Source organism: Aptenodytes forsteri, unplaced genomic scaffold (genome assembly GCF_000699145.1).
Source record: "Aptenodytes forsteri isolate BGI_AS27 unplaced genomic scaffold, ASM69914v1 Scaffold208, whole genome shotgun sequence".
NCBI lineage: Eukaryota > Metazoa > Chordata > Aves > Sphenisciformes > Spheniscidae > Aptenodytes > Aptenodytes forsteri.
The window spans coordinates 1,018,013-1,043,043 of NW_008794963.1; the positions used below are offsets into that span (position 1 = coordinate 1,018,013).

Genomic DNA, 25,031 nt, shown 5'->3' on the forward strand with positions numbered 1-25,031 from the left:
ACAAGAGAATTAATAGTTTCAGATATTCTAACCGACCCAATAAAAGCACTCATTTAAGCAGGACTGCATTAACAAAGTGAAAAACCAAGGGCAAAATGGGTTCAAATGGAGCATTTTACTCCTAGTTGGCTTTAACAAAGCTGAATAATGCTTATTCTGACTTTTTATGTGCAAGACTTGATAAACTGAATGAGAAGGCACTCAATGATCAGTCAACGAGCATTGATGAATGGTCATTAGGACCCCCCCAATCTCAGGGAAGGCCATTCCACAAAGTGGCACACCAGCTTGAAAGGGCGGACTCACTAATGTCCAGATTTCCCCGCTTGCTTGTTCCACTTTCACTTTCAGACCACTGGCCACCAAATGAGGCTGACATATTGGAAAATAATCTTTTATGGGCGAGTGGTAAATAAAAATGGAGGCATTAGCTGGGCTTTCAAATTCAAATCTGCTAGTTTTGTCAGCCCCCAAACGTTTTGATTTTCCACCCAGCTGGAAGCTATTAGTGTTTTCTTAAGGCATCCCACTGACAGAGCAAACCCACCTAATGTGTGAGCTGTAGAGCTGATGGGGGGGACAGGGGACGACCACTTCTGGATGCTTTCTGAACTTTATTCAGTTGATTGCCCAACCAAAGTACAGTAAAGGCAACACCTTCAGGAGAAGCTCACTAATTTCTTGCTGCCCAGAACCTCCTATCGTTTGGTGCAACAGTAGTCCACCTAGGACTGCCATGGGTACCCTCAGTGTGACTTTTTCCATGACATCGTACCTAGCCTCCCTTGTTTTTACTGCACTACCACAAAAGAGCTCAAGCTATTCAAGAAAGGCACTTCTTTATAAACTTCCAATTCTTTGCTTGGAAGCAGAGTTAAAATATTCCAATAAGATACGTGCTTATCTGTTAACAGTAGCTCTTAATGCATGCAACACAAAACATTTGCCAGATAACACTAAACATTTCCCTAAGCATTTCCTTATTGGCAAGGCTTTCTGGACTTCTGAAAAAAGACAAATGGGACCCTTAAAACATACATAGCTCCGTGAAACACAGACTAATTGAGATTACCTACACAAATACTCAATAGTTGGAAGCTAAAGTCACCAAGCTGGGAAGAAAATATTCTTGGTTGTCTAAGAGAAACTGGTCCTCACGGTACCTCTAGTACTGGATTAAATTCATTGGAGGTGAGAAAGCTTTCATCTCTTTTTTTCAGTTAAGAAAACGTAAAAGTCATACTATTTCAACAGGTTAATCAGAAATTAGTCCTCTAAAGAGGATTTCAAATCATCTGTTAAGAAAAGGCAACCTTGGCAGTGGGTCAGACTTGGCAACCTAGATTGCCTATTGCTTTTTGATCAAAAAAGAACCAAAAAAATTAACTCCTGTTGAACGTTGCCAGAAATCCCAGTGGCATTTCAGGTGTATTTCACTTTTTAAAACAATGAACATATACATAAATATCTATCATAGGAGAAGAATAGTTCCCCCAAAAATTAATTGACGCGGAATGGGAGGGCCAACATAGGCTTCAGGTCTTAAAGAACGCATGCTCTTATAGAGTAAAATATGCATTTTAGTAACAACATCCACCAAAATAATTGACTCGGAATGGGAGGGCCAACATAGGCTTCAGGTCTTAAAGAACGCATGCTCTTATAGAGTAAAATATGCATTTTAGTAACAACACTCACGTGGACAAACTCACACATATGTACCTGGTTTGGTGTCTATTTCCTTCACTTGACACGGGCTAAACCAAGTTTTGCCTTGCATTTTTTATTAAATACAGTATTTTCTATAATGTGGGTAAAGTAAATTAGAATTGACTGTTAATTTCTATCATCGTTCAGATTCAAAGGAAATTACCACACCATCTGAGCATAGACATCACTGAAGCACTTTAGAAAATTTGATATTGATTTGATATTATTTCTGAAAGGACACAAGAAAATATCAAAGATGCCGTTTCACTGACAGGAGAAAGAACACATCCAGTGTGACCCAGAGAAGCCTGGACAAGAATATCTGGTCCTGCTGAACTAGGGTCATATTTTAAGATCCAAAAAGGAAAAAAAGAAAAAAAAAAATTAAAAAAAAAGGTTTCAAGCTATCAGTTGCTTTTTGACTTGAAGCTCAAAGTGTTTGCTCATTTAACACGGGTAGGGGAACTCCTCCTGCTGTAGTATATTAACCCTAGTTTTGACCTCTAATCGATGTCTTTTCAATGCATAGGATTTTCATAATAAAGATAATGTGAGAGCATATTTGTGTGAAAGCGTATCTACCACTAGCCATAAATTTGAGCCTTGCATTTTTCTTTGTAGCTTGTCAATATTTGTGACACTAACTAAACATATTTTATTCATTTGACAAAGACTGTTACATTATATTGAAAACTTTTGTTTCAATGTCACCACCTCCCCGTTTTGACTGATGGCAAGTTAGTTTTGTTAAAACGCAAGGGGTGATAGTGTATGCTCCAGTGAACTTTCCCTCCTCTCAGCACCAGAGACAAAAACCTGCAGCTCTGCTCTGTGCTGGCAGCCATCTGGCCAGCTTTCTCTCAATGCCTGCCCCACACCACACTGCAGGCAAAATTTCAGGGCTCTAGAGCTCTGTGGAGCTATTCATGACATACCAATTTCACATTTTCTGCTTGTACGCTTGCAACAATAAATGCTAATGAGGACTATGAATGACATTTTTAAAGACAATAAAAAGGTCTCCAAATCCCTTGCATATGGAGACACTATTTTCTAAACTTCACCTTCTGTTAGGGAGCCATTACACTCTAAAGGAAAAAAATAACCTAAGGAGAACAATGAGATGATCAAAGCATAACCGAGTCCTTACGAATTCCAAAGAAAACAATGTTTGCAAAGCTAGCTTAATGACAGACAGATTTTATGCCGATGTACAGTGGTAACACTTCAGCGCAGCAACTCTCTTTTTCAATAGCACTGCTACTTCTCATCAGGGGGGGTCACGAATTGGGGAGGCGAAGCCATAGCAAATCCTCGCTTTCACTGATCACATATAACCCCACAAGCCATAGATGTGGCCTTTTTAATTACTAATCTCTAGATGAGTCCAAGAGTAAACTGTTACCATTAAATGATTTGGAATGCCATGCTTTCATAGAGATTACTGTACTGACCAAGTGTGGCCAAGAGAAATATCTAATTTTAATGTTTTCTTTCCCCAAATCCGCCTTTTGCAATGCTATTGCCACTCTAAAAATAAAAAGTTGCCTTCACTCTTGGTACTGTGTTTTATACTTAATTAAAGACAGCTTCCCCTTATTAGCAAGGATTAAAAACACTTTCAGGAAAATCCACCAGGTGGAGCAAATACACAGCAATACAAAACATGTATTTATGCTCATACTGCCATTTTCAACAGGGAAAAATGTTTTATATGGAAATATTCTTACCCCTTGACCTCCCTTCTTCACCCTTTTGTCATATATTGATCAATTTGTACTTATTTACTACATTTATAATGGTACAAAAGCTTTGTACAAAGGGGCCTTGATACAAAGCTATTGTTGCTGATGAGATTCAATACAAATTTGCAAACCACAAGTCATCACATATAAGGGAAATAAAAAAAAATTATTAGTCAACATATATATATTCAACAATATAAGGATAATGTCATGCTTGTAAAACAAACTGACAAGCATTCAGAAAATAAAGCTTAGTCTTACATCAGACAGCAAAATCTTTACACTGGGATCCACCATAATGGGCTGGAAACCAGGCCATTCTGCATGCCTTGTTATGTGTTTATATACATGGTAGTGCCAGAAACGTCACAGCAATGCCATTGTACAGTATGTTGGTGTTTACTATTAATGCCTTTATTTTAGTATGACATCCGTCAACTACTGAGTAATTTTAAGAGTGCAGCAAATGAAGACTGTAAATAAATACTTGAGCATATCTAGGACAGCTAAGCATTATTTCCCCATTTAAATTATTTGCTTTCCAGAGCCAGGTGAGAAAACCACTTCAAATATTTTAACTTTCCCTGATGAATGAGAATGGCATAAAGGCAGGGGGGCACCTTTTTACATGACAAGAACTAAGTCCTAACAGAAAAGTGGTTATGGATGACTCTTCTCACAGTTATAATAGGACAACCCACTGGCAGACCCTGTAATTGCTAAAATGGCAAAGCAGTATTACCAAGTGAACTGCTCTAATGCAGTTCAGCGTCTGGAAACACAGCAGAATCAGTACACAGACTCATTCAACCCTTGATGATGGAAAAGCATTATTGTTTGTGAGTGACAAAGGGAAGGTACTGATTTGAGTCAAAGAAATCTTTTTCTTTCCATTGTTTCCTTAGTTACACCTTCCATCACGTTTTTCTCTTACTTTTCCGTTCAGTGCCCTCTGTCTTCTCTCTGCCATCATGCCTAACCCTATGTTCTTGATTCTGGGGCCACCTCCTCACCCTGCTACACACCTCCCTTCTGCAATCCACTACATGACTGTCATGGTTTAACCCCAGCCAGCAACTAAGCACCACACAGCCGCTCGCTCACTCCCCCCTGGTGGGACTGGGGAGACAATCGGAAGGGTAAAAGTGAGATAACTCGTGGGTTGAGATAAAGACAGTTTAATAGGCAAAGCAAAAGCCGTGCACACAAGCAAAGCAAAACAAGGAATTCATCCACTACTTCCCATCGGCAGGCAGGTGTTCAGCCACCTCCAGGAAAGCAGGCAGGCAGGTTCAGCCACCTCCAGGAAAGCAGGGCCCATCGCCCATCACACATAACGGTTACTTGGGAAGACAAAACGCCATCATTCTGAACATCCCCCCTCTTCCTTCTTCCCCCAGCTTTTATTGCTGAGCATGATGTCATATATGGTATGGAATATCCCTTTGGTCAGTTGGGGTCAGCTGTCCCGGCTGTGTCCCCTCCCAACTTCTTGTGCACCCCCAGCCTACTCGCTGGTGGGGTGGTGTGAGAAACAGAAAAGGCCTTGACTCTGTGTAAGCACTGCTCAGCAATAATGAAAGCATCCCTGTGTTATCAACACTGTTTCCAGGACAAATCCAAAACATAGCCCCATACTAGCTACTATGAAGAAAATTAACTCTATCCCAGCAAAAACCAGCATAATGACTTGTCTCTGCTCCTGCAGCCTTGGACATTAATCCTCCCCCACCTCTGCTAGCCCTGAAAGATAGACGAAGTTCCCGAATTCGAAGCTGTGAGAACTACCATAAAATATTACCCGCAATTAACACATAAATGAAAGGTCAACAACCAGCACCCTAACATTGAGGGACAAATACTGTGCCAGTTCGGTTTCCATTACAAAACTGAACCAGAATGGGATCCACTTAATGTGCAATCGGAGGAGCACACCATGCTCCCTGGAAGCACAATGTGTTGACATAAGCTTTGTGCTTTTAGTCCAACCCAGATGAATCCCATCATAGCTAAGGAAAATTAACATACAAAATCTTTGTTTCTTTAGGAACGGGGAGGAGCCTTGAGGAACACAGGCCTTTAAATATCATTTCATTTTATCTAATTGTGTTGTACTCCACATGGTGCTTCATTGTAGCCATTCAGAAGAGAAGCAGGAGAAGAATGCAGAGGTGATTATGAAGTGGAATTTCATACCAAGAGCAAATTACACCACTTCACACTAGGAGAACATCTGCAAAGAGCAGCAGTAAGTGTTTGGGCACAATGCAAGGTGCCAGTTTTAATAAAGCCCAAACCAGCTTGGGAACAGTTATCCGTGAGAACTTTCCTTGAGCAAGATTGTCGCAGCAGAGACTTGTGGAGATGCCCAAGATAAATATTTTTTCAAACAGAATGCTGATTTAAAACCATTGTCTCCGAGGGATTTTTGAGGCGGCAACCATGGATTAAAGGCTATCATTTTCTGCCATTTTCAAAGACGAGCTAGACACCCGCTGGGTGGGAGGAAAGGTAGTGTGGTTATTGTCGTCACCACGTGTCCATGGAGAACTTTCTCTTACTATGCTGCTGGTTGAGGTGGGCAATGGTTGGCTAGAGGTCATGGACAGTTCATTAGATTATGAACTCTGCAAAAAACATACAGGCATGTAAAATACTGGAAGGAGGGACACGACTTATATGACTTGTAAAGGTTTAACTAACTAATATCACTTTCATACAGACATATAATTTCTTTTATATGTACAAACCCTATAGGAACATGACACTGACCACAATGCATAAACCGTCTTTTTTTCATCCTGTAGATACAGGCAATGCTTATTTAAACTATGGCTTCCTTACAGTACGACAGGATAAAGAGATTTAAAACTACATGTGTAAGTAATTCACTTTTACTTAAAGGCACCTTTACACCAGAGTAGCCTAAGGAGTTCATAATGAAAAAGGGGGCCTGATTCTAAAGGTGAAGGATTACGTACATATTTAAGAGTTTATTAGATCACAATTATCGATCTGATACACTGTAACAGCTCTTTTGTTGCACCACCTCCTGCAAATCCTTCTTAGATGGAGGATTAGTGGCACAATAGATCATAATGACTCTTTTGGTCCCACTGCACCATACCGGCTGCGTATGCCCACTGAAGGCTACCTTCTCTTAATGAAGGGTTCCCAAAACTCTTACCTGGTAATGTCTGCATGCAAGAAGTATGCCCTTAAGTCTGTATTACAAAATCCTAATGAAATACTAGCAGGGAAAATATAAGTTACTGCTCAAACGATTTCAGTCCCACCTACAAAGTACCCAAAATCATTAGCACATGAAAGTGTCCTCCAAGACTACAGGCATAACTCTACAGACTGGACCGAAAGCCTTCAGCATAAAAGAAAACGAAACCATAGTTAACTTTCAGCTCTCCCTTCTCCACTCCTACAACCACAAATATCTTTCTTGGACCAGCTTCTGCCCACAACAATAAAAGGCAATAGTCACATGCTACACTCATTTTTGCTGCAAAGCCATATTATGTTCCCTCCCTCTATTACTTGTACCTTGTGATCTTAAGTTCTGCCAGTACAACTATGAACAGCACCGTGCTATAAGCTAGAGTATTAAAATTATCCAAATAAGAGCCATATTCTTCATTTATCATTCAAGCAAGAAGTCATACTTTAATTCTTCACAAGCTTAAAAAAAAAAAAAAAAAGAGAGATATTTAAGACCTTTACCTAAATGAACATTTCAGTATCTTTCAGCTATGATCTTGAGTTTTACATCCCGATGGACACTTTCCATCTATGGGCTAAAACCTGACCGGTGCAGAGAGCCCTGCCTCATGCAACTGCACCTTCAGCCTGTTGAGTGACCTCAATAAACAGCAGCTACGAGGAGCAAGGACTATAACTGACCCTATCCCAATATTTTAAAATTGAACACCAAGCTGGACATCTAAGAAAATCACATGAATAATGAGAATGAATGCGTTGATAGCTGCCACCACTGTTTTAATGGTCCATGCCAGAACAAACACTGGCTTGGTTTTATTCCATGGGATGAATAAAAATAATGTTGCCAAGCATGCTGAAAATGAAAAACTTAAAATGCTAAGTATGATGATTATGTTAATGATTACTAAAAAAAAAAAAATTAACATTTTTTGTAAGTTTATTTGCTCAAAAGCACAAATTTCACCTGAAAGAATTTGTTCCTCAGAAGATTTTACCTCTGAAAATAAAAGGTCGAGCAAGGGGAGAAAGAACAATAAAGTAAAAGGAAAAAGCCGCAAATTCAGAAGTGAAAGGGTTAACATGTTTTGTTTCAGTCAGTATTATACCAATGCCAGAATTACAAGGGAAAGACTAAAAAGAGCCAATTTTTTTTTATTATTATTCTTTAAAAGAAAAAAAATCAGGCCTATCTGTCACAGGGTTGTCCGGGCTGGAAGAACCGGCAGGAACCTCAAATTCCTGACCAAACCCTCTTCTACACAATGCCTCCTGAATGGAAGGAACCCAGGCCCGGCAGAGATAGCCCGCTGTCAGGAACCAGCCCTGACGTTTGTGGACAGACCGGGCTGGCCTCGCAGGATGTCAGAGCAGCAAACTGCTGTTCGAGATACTGGGTTTTCACACACTCCCAGCCTGGATGTTTTGCTCTTCAGGTAATTAAACAAGGAAACGGGGCTGATGTGTACGAGTCTGACCCCTGCGCCTCGGCTCCGCGGTTCTGCATATCAACTTCCGCACGAACCGCCTGGAGCATCAACAGAGTCCTCTACTCCTGCTCTCTGCCTCTCCCGCTCCCCACACCAAGCTCTAAAACAAATCCTCCTGGAAATATCTGCTGCTGTCTATTCCTCCTCCTCCCCCCCCCCCCCCCCCCACCCATTTAAGAAGGACTAAATTACTTGCTCTGTTCCACATGCGTTGCTGCTTTCTCATAAAGAGAAGGAAAAAAGGAAAGAAATGGGTACTTTCGGGTAGCTGTTCTTCAGCCAGCCATTCCAAATATTAAATATCTGGGGGAGGGGAGGAACAGACAGAAGGATGAGGCAAGGGATTCCCAAATTAATGCTTACTTTAAGGTCATCACTCAAAATGAAAAAGATCCTGAAAAGTGTTTCCAATTCGTCCAACCAACTGCCAGTCATTCACTTATTTAGAAATAAAGTTATTTGGATTTAAGCATTATTGAAGAGTCTTTGTCTTACAAGAGGACATAAATCATAGAACCAGGCATTAGAAAAATAGACCAGTGTTTTCTCTCTCTTTCTCCCCAAATTCAAGAAACAGGAAAAGGCAGGTGTTACCACCTATACTCACTGAAAACCCTACACAGGCTGCTCTATGACTGACCTAGTTTCTATACTCTTTAAAGGCTATTTAAACAAAAATGATCTTTAAAAAAGGTAACACATTCCTACTTCTTTCTGAAAAATCCACAGAATAGAATATTGGCTGAAAAGAGAAGAGCCCAGAAGAAAGAGGAGTACAAAAGCATGCCTGCTTGTCTGTGTTCAACACAAAGAACATTAAATGAAAACAACTGGCACGCCGCCAAATTCCTATACAGGCAAAGAGATTCAAATAAATTGATTTCACGCATCACACTGACCTGGGATCAGTGAGCAGTGGTACAATACACTCGCTGCTCCATGTGGGGCAAAGCCCATTAACGTTATCAGAGCCACAGTACATTACGGGTGGGGGGTGGGCGGCAGGCAAGAGAAAACCCAAACTCCAAACTCAAAAGAATCACTTTGAAAAAGGAACTTCAGCTTCAGCTGGAGTGCTTGGTTTCAGTTTACTAAGAAATTTATCATATTGTAAGAGCTCGTCCTCTGCTCACCTCGAAGGTTTCAAAGATCGTATTTTCAAATTAAAATAAATACCAATGTCACACATACACTCCCTTAACATTCTACTTTTAACACAGTTGTTCTCAAACTCAGTTATTCTCTGTAAATTTCCTCCCTTCCCCATCCGCCAGCATTTTATATAGATTATGGGTTATTTTCTTTGTACTGCAAAAGCTGGATTCCTGCCCAGGATACTCTTACTGGCTTAGAAAGGAAACTGGAGAAATCGGCCACCGCTCTCAACTGGTCCAAAGCAACCTGACCTACAGAGAAAAACACCTTATTTGAAAGGCAGCAATAAAGAGGGCCCCGGTTCCCCTTGCAGAGTCACCCAGGCACGCTCCCTCACCACGAGGCGTTCTCTCCAAACCAGCGTATTTAGAATTTCACTTTCTTACAACGTGTGAAGTAACCTGTGTGTGCCATGGAGTCTCTTCTTGTCATCCCGGCTTTGTTTTTCATTAAGATCTCTCACACTCCAATCAAGAGCAATGCCAGCAAGCCACAGGTGTGCACCACATGAACAGATGAAAATCTGATTGTGAACTGTGTAATGACAATTCGCTGTCTCTAATACACTCGTCCCCTTTTGCATCTGTTATATGTTAGAAGCGGGGTTTATTATTTCAGTTGTACTCTTTAGATACACAGGTAGGTAAACAATTGTTATAAAGATAAAAAAGGAACCCAAGAAGACTCTGCAACAGCAAAACAAAGATGAGGATGCTTGAAAGCGATCACATAAGCATAGGTAGTCTAATGCTACAAGAGGCCACTGCTTCAAGGAGGCGATAAACACCTTTCCTTTTGCCTTCTATTCCATTCTGGTTTCAAATAGCAAGTCTAATCTTCTTGGGCACAGCAAAGTCCATATTAAGTTAAGCTATAAGAGTGTTGGCCTCATCTCTAATCACTCATCCAAACGTCAATGTGGAGCTTCTTGGCCATTTAAGACTAAAATTTTTGAACGTGTGACAAACACGTACATCCAGATGTAGGGACCTTACCCAGTCACCTCATTTCGAGTAAATGTCAAAATGGGAATGTCCAAAGATCTAACAATTGCTAACCATCACCGATTACTCTGTTTTATAAAGAGCTACAAAGCAGTTTTGGATTATCTTCATCACCAAGGTGAAAACTATACAATTATGGTTAACTCTGTAACTTGTGTTATAGAGAGGATGTGTTTGGTTTGGTGTAAGGCTACACTGATAGGACTGCACAGGAAAGGGAATCATTTACATATCATATACATATACATATACAGCAACTTCACAATGGTAGAGATGCGCCTGCATCCAGGTGATACAGGCAGCCTGACCTGGCCAACGGTTAACAAGACAGAGAACATGCTGTTCCCTCCCATTTATGAATATTTCAGTAGTACAACCAGATCATTTGGACTTCATAAAGATGAAGTGAATTTTAGTCATATTCATTCCCTCTTTCTATAAAATTGAATAGTATTAGAAAACATGCCTTCCTCCTAAGTTGTAGGAAAATTCCATTATCTTGCACGTGCTCTGACAGCAATAAACCACAATAAGCTTCTCATTAGTATGCCAGCACTGCATGTTTCAGGCATGAAATCTTTACTTTTACATTTATTTATTTTTAAAATCCTTTATGAAGACCCATATGGCAAAAGAAACTAACCAACAACCACCTGGACAGGGTACACTTGCGCTTTGAAAAATAGACTATAGATAGAAAAAAAGGAGAATTAGTCAGATGCTATACACTGTTAAATTAACAAAATAAAAATGCAAGAAGAAACACTGCTAAGGCTATTCATCCTGCCTGTGTACAGGAAGGTCCCGGAGAAGCATTTACTTGTTTTAAACTGAGCTAGGAACTCGAATTAGAATGCAAATTCATTTTTAATAGCATTTAATTTTTTAAAAGTATGTTCACGCTGGTGCACAAAACCTCAGCCCCGGCCCCTTGCCACGACGCGATGTGCAGAGCCTCCTGCTGGCACTCTCAGCCGTGCTCCATCTCCTTTCCACACCCACAGACAGAGCAGCGTGGGCTGCGGAGAAGACAGCGTCTTGGGTGGGGAGATGAGTGATATGATCAAGGCTTAGCTGCCTTCAAAACTAAATGGAGCATAGCCTAGAGTACTCAGACGCTGTTCATTTTATTTTGGTATCATACTCTACCAAAGTTATGTCATAGGCGAAATGGTCCAACACTGAGAAAGAAAGTATCAGTGTTGGAAAGCACTTAAAATCAGTTTAGTAGTTTCTTGCCAAATAGACGCACAATTTTAGGAGAAAAAAATGTAGTTACAGTAAAGACAGGAATGACAGTCATAGGTTACCTATAAGTTTAGTTCTGCCATAGCAGATTTACTTTTCCATTATGGTAAAAATCTTTGCACACAAGAAACAGAAATATCCATTCTCAATATCATCTCAGTCAAATTTATCACAGATTCCCAATGCAATGAGTTTACCAGAGGCTTCCTCTAAATTGCAAACACAACCATTTTGCCAATGTGATTACCACCATCCCTTAACCTGGTTGCAGATATTGTTCCAATTCACAGTTCAGGAAACTGAACTTCATTATTTTCACTGCCCAGCCAAGTAATATTTACATGCGAGATAAAGAGCACCTATGTCATCAAAAACACAAAAGACAGTTAAAGATTTCACATATATGTATTTTTAAGCTAAGGAAGATTTTAGAAAAGTCATCTCTGAAGGATTCCATTGTTATTGCCGTACTCTTTCTCAGTGATATTAAAATGAAGACACCACCTTCATTGATTTAGGCAGACTCTTTGGAGGCTAAAGAGAAAGATTTCTTTTTTAATTACAGTTTACAAGGCAAGGTACAGTCATTAAAAATAACTTCTAAAAGGTATGCACATTACAAAATCAAATATTTTTCTGTTCCTTACCTTGACAAAATTCAAAGTTCCCTTTTTTCCGGCAGTCACCTATCACTAAACTCAGTGCTCTCCAAGTGTTTCTTTTGACAGATATCATTCTCCACCAATCGCTCTGCTAATTTCCTCTTTCCTTTTCTGACTGGGACAGTTATTATGTTCACCAGCCCAGAGATCAATCTTTTCTATTGACAACAACAAATGAAAAAAAAAAAAAAAAAAAGAAGAAAAAATACCAGTTTGAAGCACCACACCCCTTCATTTGCATTATAATAGCAGTCTTTTAAATAAAAAGGGAAGACAGAAACGGTATCATTCTAAATCAATTACCCACATATTCTTAGTAAATTTAAGGCAGTACTTTAAAACTGTATTAATTCTTCAACAAAGGCTGTTTCATAAGTTGCTCGTTTTAAATAGTTGACATATAGAGGGCAACAAAGTAAGGGCAGCCTGTATTCTACCATGAAAACACCTATTAACCAATTCTGTAAAAATGCTTGGGTTTAAATACATTCATATAATTTAAAACATTACATACTTTACCTGGTTCAACAGAAGCTCTAGAGAATCATTTATTAAACAAGCATGGTCACTAAAAATAGAGACCTTGCAATTACACATCGCTATACTAATTTGGATTTGTAAGTCATAACAGCAAACACATTTAAACAAAGGGAGATCAAAAAGCTATTGATATATTTACAAATCATCCTCCCACTTTTGAAAAGGCAATTTCCCTCCCACTCCAACACCTACAAAAACTGTTTATTTGGGTTACACAAATACTTTGCCATTCATATGAGTCTGTATTACAGCGTTGTCAGTTTTTCCAAGACATTAATATGCTTTTCAGGGGTTTGTAATTATGTCAAGGCAGAAAGACTTTCAGAGCCAGGCACACACAGTTACGTACATGCTTCAATCTGCATCCACTATTCAGGTATTTTGGGACATAAAGTTAAGCATGCATAAGGATCTGGTCGCAGCTGCATGCATCTAACAGAGAACCCAGCCTCAACCCGCTCCTGGACTAGATCTTAACTGCAAAAAAATGTATTGCCCAAGGGCATTTGCAAAAGCTCACATTTGTGTTTGTGCTAGAAATTGCAATCTTTCCCACAAACAAGCACCCTCCTCAAATCAAAACAAACCTTCCCAAGTTAAAGTTAAGGTTACAGAACAAAGGAGTTCACCACTCAAAGTCCTGTCCTTCCCATGTTCGTGGTCAGACGTTTCCCTGCAGCCCTGACACAAGCCAAAATTCTGTTGATTTCAGTGAAAACGAGAGGCGTGTAAGGACTGCAGGACTCTACCCAGGATTTGGCAACTGCGACGCTTTCAGTACAACACAACTGCCTTTGGCATTTGGAAAATAATCTCAAAAATGTGGTTACGACTCCCCAGCTTGGGTGCAATAACTACTTTTCTAAAATGATTTTTATTTTGTATGAAATTCTCTAGTTGTCACCATGTTCTTATATAGGCAATAAATTTACCTTTCAGTTGTGCCTTGTCATGAATTGTGTATTTTTCAGTTGTCCAGACTTTTGCGTAACACTTCACGTTTCCATAAATGCATACAACATTCCCTAAATTGTGGTTATTGTTTGATCTGATTTTTATGGCCATAAACTCATGCCTCTACCAAAACCGAAAAATCCTTCACTGACCAAGTGGCCCTATTAATTTCACTGAGATCATTTAAACATTAAGTTTTCTACCGAGTGACGATAGCACAATCTGGTTGAAATATGGACTTACAGTGGAACATTAAATTAACATCATATTTTGGATTCAGAATTACACACAGCAGCCATCTGTAAAGATGTATTCATGTTTTGCTAACCTTTACTAATTTGGCCACTAGAAATAATTATGATCAAATATGTTAAATTATGTAACATATAACAATTCAATATTTGTGTCTGCTGAATAGCATCCTCCTTTTTCATGGCTGGTAAAAGATTTTTAAACCTCTTACTGTAAAAAAAAGTTCATATTCTTTTAAAAAAAAAAAAGTACCCATCTGTCATCCACTTTACAATGAAGACATCACTTTAACTTACTACTCTTCCTTTGTTTCAGCCCCATGTTCATTTTCTCTATATGCCACATTTTCCAAAGTGATGGATGCATTCTGCTATACCCATTCTACGCTAATCTTCTTTAAATTTATTTTTGCCTCCTGAATTGTAAACTGCTGCTGTTGTTCAAATGTACATGCAAAATTGTCTAAAGTCTGAACTTCACTGAAAGTAGAATGCCTCAAACAATTTGTAGTCTTACAAGAGTGTTATAAAAAAGGATCAACATGTTGTATTACCATGGAAATTTTGAAAAACATACTTTCCCAAACAAATATTACTTTTTCTCAATGGTATGAAGTAATGAAAACCACATGTGTAAATCTGCGATCCGTGCAGTAGTTCAAGCTGCAGCTAATAGAAAATACAGAGAGTGAACTCTGCCATATAAAGGATTCTTGTTACAGAAATATAATGTGAAAACCAGATGCAGACAGAAAACCTTAATCACAGATGGGAATGTAATCACTGGCATACAGAATACTTTTTTGATCAATCTCAACCATATGAGAAATGTATTTATTTTCTAAGGAATGCAATAACTCGAGAGAGTCTTCTATTTGAATTCAGTTAACCTCATATTCACAGTGCTTTTATCTTCAATGTGGAGAGAAGGGGGATATAACCTGAGCCAAGATTTTTAGAAGAGCCATTGGCCCTGGCAAATCATTCTTGTATCAGCTTATCTTTCAAGGAATTAATATGATGTAAAGACTACAAATATCAGGATCAGCCTCAAAAGAAATCAACCATTATTGTACTTCTTGGTTACTTCCAGAAATCCCTTCATCACCTAAGCACTTCTCTGGTTAAATTTTTCCCTTAATACATGGTTCTTCAGAAATACAATGCTAAGAGCACACTGTTGCACTGAAGTTGTGCAAAGGAGAACTGGAGTCCTGCACCAAAGAATCTCCCTACTCCTTTATAAAAGCTGAAGAGTCATCGGTTCAAAACTAAGTTTACTTTGGGGTTCCTTCTAACTGCTGGAAGTCCTAGTGAATGCCCTCCACCCACACAGCTCCTGGGTGTCAGCAGGAAACAAAGGACTGCAGCACACTGCAGCTATCCAGTTACATCAAGTGTCTAAAAAGCGGATTGCCTTCTACCAACTACCCAGGCCAAGGTAGGACCAAGATAACTCCTGCCAGTTTTCATTGCTGGTGACATTTGCTCAACTTTTAAGAGAGGGAAATACTACAGTAGTAGTAAACTCCTCACGTAAAATATGGAAATTGCCATTAAAATCTGAAAATCAGGTTCAGAATTCAGGTCATCTATATGCTACCAGCAGGACCTACCTACGCTGTTAAAAAGGCTCAGCATCTTCAAGCAACCACTCTCCTACAATTCATCAGCCAATTCATGTAAGTTACATTTGCCTAGATAAATTTTACACCTGGTGATTGAACTGGACTGTTACGTTAAACTGCAACATGAAACAGCTTATGCTAGGAAATAAACCTTAGGAAAGAAAAAGCATTCCGAGATGACAGATCTCCAGGCTCTTGGGCACCAGCAGTGGTAGCTTACCTCCTGGCAGTCCCTGACCCCTGCTGCACCCTCCTCCTGGAGGTACCCACTCTACTGAAGGATATCGCAGCTCTTTACACAGCACTGGCTGACTGTCACAGTTCACAACTGAGCTTTTTAAGGTAACCCAAAGTTGGTATTCATTTATTTTAATAGTACTAAATAACATAAACCACAATGATTTGGTAGCTGTTACACCAGAGGGGAGAGGGAGTGACAAAAGCCTTTGATGGGCACAGGGTAGGCAGATTCTCCCTCTCTCTTAAAGCCTTTAAGTTCCATTACCATCATCCCATTTTAGGTATCTGCAGTAAGAGGACACAGTCTCTTCAGTACCCTACCACAGGACTCCCAGCAATGGCTTACCACAGGTGTTCATCGGACTAATTCTGCTAAAGTTCCTGTAAATGTGCTTCCTTAATTGAATGCCTGTATGCTACGTGAAATTTGAAGTCAACTACTTGCTTTTTCCCTCCTGTGTTAACAACTAGCAAACCATCTGACGAAAATACTTTGATTCCACCACTGCAACAGAAGTTTTTTAAACCATCTTGTCTCTTCTGCCATTTAACTTTAAATTTCTGAGACTGTGGCATCAATAGATAGTGCAGAAGTCAACATTTTACACTAAAGTAATACGGGCTGGATATGCTTGTCTTATTTCTAAACAAGCATGCCTAGATTAATAATAAACTTTGGCCAGATATATATTTTAATTTTCATGTTTTTCATATAGCATCGTCATCATGTGTGTAGAGTGCTAAAAATGGAGTGAAATCTTCCAGCTGTAAAACAGTTCCACGTGACAAAACAGAGAGAGATCCTGAAAACTCCTGCTTCATGTCATGTATGAGCGTGTGTGCCTCTGTCTTTTTTTTCCTCTCATCTAATTTCATCTGCAAGAGACTGTCCCTAGAGGACAAGAGAAGAGAGAACCAATTATATCCAGAGGTTGGTTTCTCCAAAATGAAGGCATCTGTTCCGTGCCAACGACTTCCACATGGAAGAAAAACAGAACTTTGAAGGCATCTGCGTTCATGGTTGACAGTCGCAGATCTTAGGGTCTACTGTAATTGCCCAGCTGCAAACATGATTTGGTTGCTGCTGTTGTCAGCTGATCTCCTTGCACTGAAAAGAAGGGAGCTTAAGTAGCAAATAGCTGGATAAAAATCAGATACTCTTACAGGATACTGACACCTTTTCCCTTCTGAAGGAGGTATTTTTCCTGGTACAACAGGTTTGATGGAAGTAAATTGCAAAGTGGTTTTTAAACGAACATTTTACAAAATATTCTGCTTTAAAATGCTGTTCTTTAAATAACGTACAAGTCCAAGCACAATGTGCTCATTATTTGTTAGTATTTCAGGCTGATATTTTGTAAGAGTGATTCAGAAACCAGTATGATTCACCAGCCACATAATCCTGCAGCCCACCTTATTTAGGCAAGTAGTCTCAGTAAAACCAAGAGTACACCTGAGCAGAAGCTCAGTTTTCACCCGAAATGAATATGGCAGATAAATAACTAATATGATATTTATTACTCAACTCACATCACTTCCAATGTGAGTGGATACATTCCAAAAGACACTTAAAAGAAACATTACTGGTAGTTCAAAACCTGGCTTACAGCATTGGGTGCCACACTTACAGCGAGATACTCAGCAATGCTGTGCGCCTTCACTGGTAAAAAAAAATCAAGGAAACAGATAACAAGAAGCTCATCCAAAGTAGCAAGACCCTAACTGATTTTCTAAAGCACAGCACTGAGTGCCAATTAGGGATCCAAGACTACTGATGGTGCAGTTGCAACAAAGACAATTAAAACCCGACTGGCCTAGGCAGAAAATGCATTTGCATTCCCTATCCTCCACTCGCCAGGTAAAAGTGGATCATAGTTTCCAGAAATATTTCATGCACCTCGTGAGTTTTTGTAGTTTTCTTATCTAGGACTTTTATCACTAGCTTGAAAGAAAGAAGGCGTTGTATGTTAGGGAAATACGTTTTAATTTTTTTTTTTTTTTTTAAATATAATTCTTTGTTATTCTGCTGGATTGCAGCTGCAATTCCAAACACACTCTGCAGTCATGGCACTCAGCCCTTCCAGCCAGGTAGCCACGCAGCTTAGGAAGGACAGTAAGGATTCCTATGCAGTTTCCCTTGCATACCTCAAATTATTATGAACACGTGAAGCAGTGAACCTGGGGGGACACGGGACACCTGACACTTCCTGACCACTTCTAAATTGCCTCCAGGAAGGACAAGAGTTGGGAGTGAGGACAATTAACACAGCCACCTGCTTCCTGTGCTTTGTTATTCTGCTGGATTGCAGCTGCAATTCCAAACACACTCTGCAGTCATGGCACTCAGCCCTTCCAGCCAGGTAGCCACGCAGCTTAGGAAGGACAGTAAGGATTCCTATGCAGTTTCCCTTGCCTGGCACATACCTCAAATTATTATGAACACGTGAAGCAGTGAACCTGGGGGGACACAGTAGGCCTGACACTTCCTGACCACTTCTAAATTGCCTCCAGGAAGGACAAGAGTTGGGAGTGAGGACAATTAACACAGCCACCTGCTTCCTGTGACCTCCTGGAGTGCAGACACAGCCACTGATGACTTGCAATGTCACTGAGGTCCTTCCCATCCTTCTCTTCCCAGAGAAGCTACAGGATAATAAAAACAATAGTGGCCAATAATAGCTCTGTAAGAGGAGAAATCCACAGGCCTGGACTTCCAAAAAAAAAAAAAAAAAAAAATTAGCATCAAAACCTCCCATAAATTTCATGGGAAGAAGATGGGACCAATAAATCTCAGAACCTGGAAGGGAAATGATACATTGATTCATTCCTTAAAACTACTGTAGCTGTTATTTACTGTAGCTGTACACTTCTCTGGAAATTTTTGGAGCAGGCAGTTGGCTTTAACACAGCTTAACACAGCTCTTGGGATACAGAAGTTGAGAATCCTGGTCCCACGTACTCAATGGGAACCTCTGAGAATATTATTACAGAAGGAATAAACTTTCTTATCTCCTTTATATGGAATTCTTCATCAGGTAAGTCTATCATTTACAATTCAAAGAGAATGACTTACTTTACATTAAGACCTGAGCTAGCCCACTTAACCTCACATAAGATGTCATTAGGACCATATCTGGATCTAAGTCTCAGAATTGTTCCAGCGAAGTATTGTTAAGATCACAGACATGAGATGGAAGCACAGAAAGCCTGAAGGTCCAGATCCTCAGACTGGTGTTTAGACAAAAGAAACACCATCTTCAATAGAACTGAGCATGTGAATACCGTGGAAGATCTGAGCTCCAGTACTTTAATTCAACGTTTACAAGCTCTGCTGACCCTTGGAGTTGCATTAATTTATCATGGCGCACATGAAACGCACCTAACATTCAGAAACTAAGCTAGGCTATTCAGTTCAGTATGATGGTTTCCTTGCTCATCTGCAGCATGCTTTAATACAGGTTGCAGCATGCTTTTCCAGCATTAAGTGGTTTGCCAACAAGCTTTAAAAATAATAAATAGTACAGTCATGAAACAGCTTTTGCTTAATGGTTCCTAGAACTCAGTGACTTCACTCACTAAAACCCTTCCTATAACATTACCCTTAAATACTTTTAGCAATGCCACCATTAAAATAAAATAAAAAAATCATCCTGGCACTACCATCCATTGATAGCACACCCGCAGGTGCCATTATCCCTAAATTTGTTGGCAGCTTTCTCTGGCACCACTACACTTTAATGGCTCTGGCAACAAACCCCACCTGGATGTCACTGAAAGCACTCCTTTGGAGCACTCTTCCCAAATATCCTTAGCAGCAGTATCATTTTGTCTCCTTTGTTGCATCCTAACCATCTCAATTTTCTGGCAATAGCCTCACCCTCTCTCGCTGTCAAAGCCTGAGCTGGTCTAGGGCAGCTCTCTTCTTGACCTTGTCTAATGCATGTGTGATTCAACGTTGGGATGAATTTTCCAAGAGGATTTCAGGACAGTATCTTTGCTGCTCAGGTTGGGTGTTCACTTGCATCTCAGCTTTAAAATTCATTGTATTCCATCATAGTTACACAACGTGACAAAACCAATGGGGAAGCAAAGCACAGATACAAAACCCTATATAATTTGATGCTTCATAACAGAGATTGTTAAACCTTGGGAATACCAGAAGGCATACAGAGATTACTCAACATGCCACCCAGCCTGTCATGACAGCATGAAGAACCAGCATCTTGATACTGCCGTTACAGAAGCAAATGAAAAGAAAACCAGAAAATGTATTCTGGAAAATAAAGAATTATGGGAAAAAAGTGGAGACATTTTGGGGGTTGGATTGGGGTTTTTTACCCAAGCTGTTTAAAATGACACCTGGGCCACAACCAAAAGAGGCACCTGTGTGGTCATCATCAGAAATCAAAAAACGTAGTCAGTAGGTCTCCAAATAAAAGGAATCACAAAAGAAAATGGCTAGTGGTAATGACTACTACTTATGCAAATTGTATATTAACATCCAACAAGGCAGACATACATAAGCCTCCTAGAGCTACAAACATAACTACAGTCTTGTACAATTTGTAACGGTCATGGCAACGATCTCCCCAGATGCTTGTCAAAATTCCTGGTTTTCACTCACTGCATCAACCTGGCTTTTCATAACTAATGCCTATTTTATTATATGCCATCGCCTGCCACTGTGTGCAGATTAATTCCACTCCACTAGGTGGAGTCTTCTGTCTTTCCAGACAGCAACCTAATTTCCGAAAGAACCTATTATCCTCCATGAACTTTGGATATTTACTTTATTATAAGCACCACAGTCTACCTGTCTTGATGGACAGAAAAGTGTCAATGAATCAAATGCCTTCTCGAACTGACTGAAGAAATCATGAACTAAACCGTGAAGATCCCATATCAGCATGTTGCAATATGGGATCATTCAGGAATACTGTTGCTGTACAGTTCTGTACAACACAACTGTGCTTTTATGATGACTAAATTCAATAAATAATACTGAGTAAAAAAAAAAGGTATCACTTAAGTAAGTCACCATATCACACATGCCCAAAAACTACATATAAACAAAACCAAGTTGCTGAACTTCTTTTAAATTCTTTGTGTGTATTCAGAAATATTTTGACTATCTAGGATGCCCTTCCTTTCCAGGCATCCCAAAATGTGTTACAGAAAATGAAAGGGAGCATGAAAGGATTTCTTTCCATATTCACATTTCCATTCACAACCACTGGAGTTAAATATGGCAACTATTCAATAGGAACAGCAAAACTGCATGCAGCATTTTTGGCAAAGAATAAGAAAAACAAAGCACTCCCATGAATGTGTTCAGAAAATTTAGATAAGAAAATCTGGATAGCCTACATCCAGCTATAATCTTTCTTTTGGGGTTGGACTCCACCCCAACCCCTGTGAAAAGTACCAAAAAATCCCATGACCAAAGCACAAAGCCCCTTGGTTTAAAACCTCTTCAGGCAGACAGCATCTCCACTAACATGCTACGACAGAGCATTTGCTCAGTAATATTCGCTAGCAGAAATCTCCACGTAGGCGCCGAGCACTAACGCGAGGCTCCTCAAGGCTCTCACATCCCCGGGTCAGCCAAGGCAGGGCCTCCTCAGCGCAGCTTCTGCTGTTGGCAGATATCACAAGCTATTTAAGGCTACAGACATTTTGCCCCGATCGGCCGCGTTTTTTGTAATATTTACTTCTCGTACATATGTCTATAACTACGTATACGTCCCACAGAAGGTGAGGTTTAACAGGGTTAGCTTTGTTGGGGAAAAGAAGGTTTGGAGGAAAGGAAACAACTTTCATGTTTAGAAGATTTGAATCTAGTGACTGTCACGGGATGTAAACACTCTTCCGGGGAGGGAGGCTTTTCGTTATGTTTCAGGAGTGCACAGAGTTTTGGATAAAATCTGTATAAATAATCATCCCTCTGTCATTCACATAAATTTATGCACATGTGTGCACACAGTTATGTTTGGGAATACAAACTATAAAGTAGACATGCCACAGACTTCTAGGCAACCTACCACAAGCACGGATCTCGCACAAAATCCATTCTATATTTAAATTTCAATTTATTGAATTTTAATTATTTCTGATCTGTAGATCACTTTGAGGAAAATCCCCCAAGGTCAAAAGCTTACAAATCCAATTGCAAAACCAAACAAAAGCATCAGCAAGGCCCTTTCCCATGCAGACACCTGCCAAAAAACTGAGTTCCTGACTCCTAGATTAGAATCCAACAGCTAAAACCTATTCTAATATTAAAACCAGGTAATTCTTTATGTTGAAATAAAGAAGTAAAAGCTCTTATTTTACTCTGCACGCGTTTACTCATGTTGTGTACACAGGGTTCTATAGATGTAACAGCGAATTATCACTTCTTCATTTAGATCCTTATTTATAGAATTAACAAACGCATGCCCTTTTCATTAGATTTTTTTTAAATTAAAAAGCAATAATGTTATTTTCTCTGGAGATGACTCTGATAGAAAACTTATGCCCTACCAATGCTGTGCTTTCCAGGTTTATAAAACTCACCTGGGTTAGCAGCTCCACAGCAGCGAATATTTTTGTATATACACATTCGAGGCTGATTTAATGATTTCATTTAACCATGGAAAAAGTTACTCCAAAAGCCCCATTAACTAAAATGTCCTTGATGAGCCCAAACTTAAGATTTGCAGGTATAGCAGGAATGAAACAAGTCCAAGAATGTTCTGTCATACTCTGAGCATCCTTTACTTCGCACAAGGTCCTCAGTAGTAGGTAGAGCTGTATTGTTGCAATGGGAAAGCAGTCACTTGCCATTTTAAGATACAATCATAGTTTATTAATACAATTATTTTAAATGTACGAGTTAAATCCTTTTACCAATATAGTGACATTCAGCTATCCAGTGCCATTTTTACAGTCCAAATAGATATGGTCCTAATTGCATAATGCCATTTTATCTACTGAAGATAGAAGTGCCGATAAACAAAAATGCACATTAGGCAGGAGATTTTTCAGAATAGATTTTTTTTTTTAAATAACCCACTTGCATTAACAAAAGATTGCAACGGCTTCCAAATTATAGGGTGTTATTTTTAGTGGAAGTAGTTCAATACTCATATTGGAGCAGATGTAGCAGTTTAACAAAACAGCTCTTCAAATCCTGCACAAATTGAAAACAGGAAAACTGATTGCATTTTCTCTTATCACTTTCCCTTTCTGAATTGACACTTTTGGCCTTCTGAAAATTTACACATGGCTTTCATCTCAACAGCACCTGCTGATCAAACAGAAACCTAACATTTTCATGAAAATGGTATAAAGGACTAGTTTTCTTTTTACCATCTTAAAGGGCATCAGCAGTCCACTTGATGGCAACAATTGCTGAGTAGATGGCACACTCAGAATACATTTTATATTTTCATTACACTTACTTTTAAAAATGAGTTAAATCACTAGTGGCTCTTTCATATTAGCCCTTTGTCTGCTTTAAATTAATTTCAATCTCTATCTCTGCCTAACCCTGATGGGTTTCATTCTACAGTCAGCTAGATTTTAAAGAACATCTGAAAGACTTTGAAATAACAAGACACGTTGTATGTTCTGCAGCCACTGGGTCTTCCTTATATATGCAATCATATAAATTAATATATACGATTATGCATACACATGCACATATTGCACAGACATTTCTTTTTACAGTGCTTATACTAAGGAAAAAATGTGTATATATATATCATTCTGCTATAGTCTCACCATGTTGAATTCCCTGAGCACTGTCAATAGAGCATGTTGAGGGGGGAGAAACCCAAAGTGCCTTTATTTATGTTAAAGTTGTTCTTTGTTTCCTTTGCAATCTTCAGACTGGGAGAAGGTCTAGCAGGTGCTCTGGAACTTGAGCATCAACACCGGGTTGAGATGCTGCCATTGGCGAACATGGCGAGCATGCAAACAGCACCATTGAATTCCCTGAGCACTGTCAATAGAGCATGTTGAGGGGGGAGAAACCCAAAGTGCCTTTATTTATGTTAAAGTTGTTCTTTGTTTCCTTTGCAATCTTCAGACTGGGAGAAGGTCTAGCAGGTGCTCTGGAACTTGAGCATCAACACCGGGTTGAGATGCTGCCATTGGCGAACATGGCGAGCATGCAAACAGCACAATCAATAGTCCTTGGGCTCTTACAGAAGTTTAAGGTACCAAGTCATGTATATAAAATATGAAACATAAGTACCGTGTTATCCTGTCTGCTTCTGAGCCTGTAAACTCTGAAGCGCAGCGGCAGGTAACAAGGACCATCTTCCCTTGTACATAATTCTAGGTGTAATTAAAGATACTCCTGAAACCTGCTATGTGTCAGCTTCTTAACTGATAGAGCCCTAACCCCTCTGAAGTACTCTGCTGCCATCCATTACCATTCTGCTTCAGTGATAAGGTAACCTGAAGGCAGAGATGACATACAGTAATATATGTGCCACTCCAGACAGTTGGTTCGTGAATTTCAGTGTTTCATCATGCTCACTGAGGCAATCGCAAACCTGAAATGTCAATATGTTCAGTCAATGGAAGTAAAATAATGGGGCTCTATTGTCTTACCCTATCGATCCGCTGCTGTCAACAAGAATACATGCCCCCCTGGCTTTAAACAAATTTTAATTAGGCTTTTAGTTACCGGATCATATCTATATATCTATCTGCGCAAACACTTGACAAAGTGAAACGGCAATATAAATATTTCAAACTTTTAAATATATTTTAAAGGTAATTGTTTAATGTTGCTTTAAAAAATGATTGCTAAGGCCGTTTGCTAAGGCAGCGTGCGTGCACACACTTAGCGTGCAAGTCATCTTAATCTGGCGAGAACTAAAAAAATCACCATCAAGAGTCCAAAACAACAAAAAAAAAGCCCACAAAAGAAAAAAAGGCCACTTTTCCTAAAACCCGCTGTCATCCTCTGCGGGGATTTTGGAAGCCAGGAGCCTCCAGTGAAACCACCCCGACACTGACAGGGAGGGTGCCCGCACGCCCGGGCGTGACGGCCCGCTCCTGTCAGCGCCCCTCACGGGAGAGCCAGGCTCGCGGGAAGGCAAACCGACCCGCCAGCGCCGGGAGGGCGACCGCACGCCAGAAGGTTCACCTCGGCCCCAGCCGCCACCCCGTTCCCGCCCGAG

At 39.8% G+C, this 25,031-nt stretch overlaps 1 protein-coding gene across 2 annotated transcripts in view; it reads right to left on the minus strand.

Annotated features, from left to right (window-relative positions):
* RUNX1T1 (RUNX1 translocation partner 1) overlaps positions 1 to 25,031 on the minus strand; it is a 118,420-nt gene that overhangs the window by 85,517 nt on the left and 7,872 nt on the right. The window contains exon 2 of one of the 2 annotated variants that reach the window (XM_009275459.1): positions 12,228 to 12,400. The exons of the other annotated variant lie outside the window; for it this stretch is intronic. Within the exon in view, the coding sequence (XP_009273734.1) occupies positions 12,228 to 12,315 (88 nt within the window). The 5' untranslated portion in view covers positions 12,316 to 12,400. The remainder of the gene's footprint in view (positions 1 to 12,227; positions 12,401 to 25,031) is intronic. 2 annotated transcript variants of the gene reach the window in all.